At 34.7% G+C, this 2464-nt stretch overlaps 1 protein-coding gene across 1 annotated transcript; it reads left to right on the top strand.

The window, feature by feature from the left end:
* Window positions 1-876: 876 nt before the first annotated feature.
* LOC117341335 lies at window positions 877-2227 on the top strand. Its single transcript, XM_033903198.1, has 2 exons — window positions 877-1067; window positions 1557-2227. The coding sequence occupies exons 1-2, from the start codon at window positions 986-988 to the stop codon at window positions 1775-1777; spliced, it is 303 nt and encodes a 100-aa protein (XP_033759089.1). The 5' UTR covers window positions 877-985; the 3' UTR covers window positions 1778-2227.
* The last annotated feature ends 237 nt before the right edge of the window (window positions 2228-2464 follow it).

Here is a 2464-nt window from a genome sequence, read left to right as displayed (position 1 = left end):
TAATATTCTTTTTCCTTGTACGAAATAAAGTCCGTCGATGCTTGTTGATATGTCTAGAGGTTCCATTGTAACCACTGTAGTTCACATTTTGAGATAGTGACTTAATCCTAATTTGACTAGATATGTATCGCTGGTGTCGTCAATGAAGTAGAAGACGCGTACCCCTTCGGAACACCAGGTCTAAATGCCGCTATATGTTTTAAATGGTCTCCATTCAAATCTATATTTCGTTCATATTTCCCATCGTGCTATCGATTTTCATTTTGAACTACGGGTTCGTTTGAAGGTCGATGTTCTCAGTTGTTTTATCAACTGGGTAGGTACCAAACATTTCTGGAACATTTAGAAAGTTTCCATTCAGCAGGGAGATATTTATTGAAATGAGATGCTAATGACGTAAACACTTTGTTATAAAAATGAATCCAGCTTGTATGACTTTTAACTAAAGTTTGCTGATTTCATCAAATACACATCCACCATATTGTATTCGTTCAGAAATATCTGTTTTGTATACTGTGGTCGCAAATGAAGTACATTCGAACACACATATATATCTAGCCTCTTTATTCATTTTGAATTTTTTATATTGCATTTATTTTCCAAATGAATGTGAATTATTGTTTTTTCATGTTTGATTTAATGCTTATTACTATAAACATTGTGGATTGCTGCTATAACTCTTTCTACTTTATTTATTTTACCAGACAGCTGTTATTGATGGCATGCATAATATGGATGCCCTCAATTTTAGCCCTTAACATAACTGACTAGTCCTAGAAAAGTTGTATGATGTTGTTATATATTCACTTCTTTGCTAGTTATGCATCTATTGCTTAATTTATTTCTTGTGTGTCTTATGGATTCTTAGGCACACATGTTTCTTTTTTCATAACAGGGAGAGTATTTCAACACAAATTTCAACGCACACTATTTGAGAGCCGAAGCTGACTTCCGGGACCCTTTTACGCATTCGCATCCGGAAATAATGGGACTCGGACTTGAGTTGGTCTCTGTTAGAGTAGAGAAACATTACGTACAACATCCTGTGTACGATGTCGCCAACAAAGGTAGGAACTTAATATAATTGTGTAAATAAATGTCCTTCCTGTAACCTTGATTTGACCTAGATTTGTATAGCAGGTGTTGTCGATGAGCACGTGGTCTTATTCTCCTTGTTCTTTTTCAATAAGTCTCGATGCAGATCTATATTTTTGTTTAGCATTATTTTTCTGCTATTATGTCAGTACTCTCTGTTGTTTCCTAAGTGTACACTGTTGATGTATACGATAAAAAACATTGTTTACATTTACTTCTCTGTATTACTGACGTTATATTAAGTTCTTGATTTGTTTGTACAAGACACTCTAGTGAATAACATTATATACTAATTACAACATGTGTCAATTTAAACATAACTACATTGTACAATGTACGTCACACAGTGAATGAATGAATGAATGAATGCGTATTACATAAGAAAATATTTGGAAATCTTAATTCCAGCTGGACTGCCATACCAATAGCCGTTTGATATATGTTCATAAATAACATTTTAGATGTGAAAGATAAAGAAGAATACGCCAAACATGTCGTTGCTGGTATCAGACCATGGCTGTACTATGTGATTTATGGGGGTTTATCACAGAGCAGAACGGAAACAGAAAATCAGGCCATTGTCGAGGAATATTTTGACAGAGTCTACCGGCATGCCTACTCTAATTCCGACCACAAACCTTATATGGTAGTGTCAGAGGTCATCATCAGAAAGCTTCAGTAGGTAGTCTGACGAGGAGTAACTGTTATATGAGTAATAGATTGGGTTCCAAGTTAAAGTTAATTGACAATACTCAGATTTGATCAAAATAATGTATTAGCTGAACGTTTCTCATAAAACACTCTGATTTCGACTACTCTCCCTAACCATGCGTTATTTAAAAGTGTACTGATGGCGTCAATCTTTCGAGAAAGTGCATGTGGGTGTATGCGCGCGAGGGACGGTGTGTGTAATAAGTGTGTGTGTGTGTGTGTGTGTTGGAGATGAGGTGGGGTGATAGATCTATACTTTGGATAGTCTAAAATGATTCTTTCATCATTACTGTTGCGATGTTACCTATCCACTGTACAAACTTGATCATGGTTCTTCTGTGTTTAGTGTATGTGATAAGTTTATGTGATAAGTGTATGTATTAAGTGTATGTGTTTATTGTGTGTTAAGTGCATGCGTTTATTGTGTGTTGAGTTTATGTGTTTATTGTGTGTTAAGTGTATGTGTTTATTGTGTGTTAAGTGTATGTGTTTATTGTGTGTTAAGTGTATGTGTTTATTGTGTTTTAATTGTATGTGTTTATTGTGTGTTAAGTGTATGTGTTTATTGTGTGTTAAGTGTATGTGTTTATTGTGTGTTAAGTGTATGTGTTTATTGTGTGTTAAGAGTATGTGTTTATTGTGTGTTAAGTGTATGTGT

Source organism: Pecten maximus, chromosome 2, assembly GCF_902652985.1.
Source record: "Pecten maximus chromosome 2, xPecMax1.1, whole genome shotgun sequence".
In the NCBI taxonomy this organism is placed as follows: Eukaryota; Metazoa; Mollusca; class Bivalvia; order Pectinida; family Pectinidae; genus Pecten; species Pecten maximus.
Note: the sequence above shows the minus strand (reverse complement) of the source record. Positions and strands in the feature narration are given on the sequence as shown.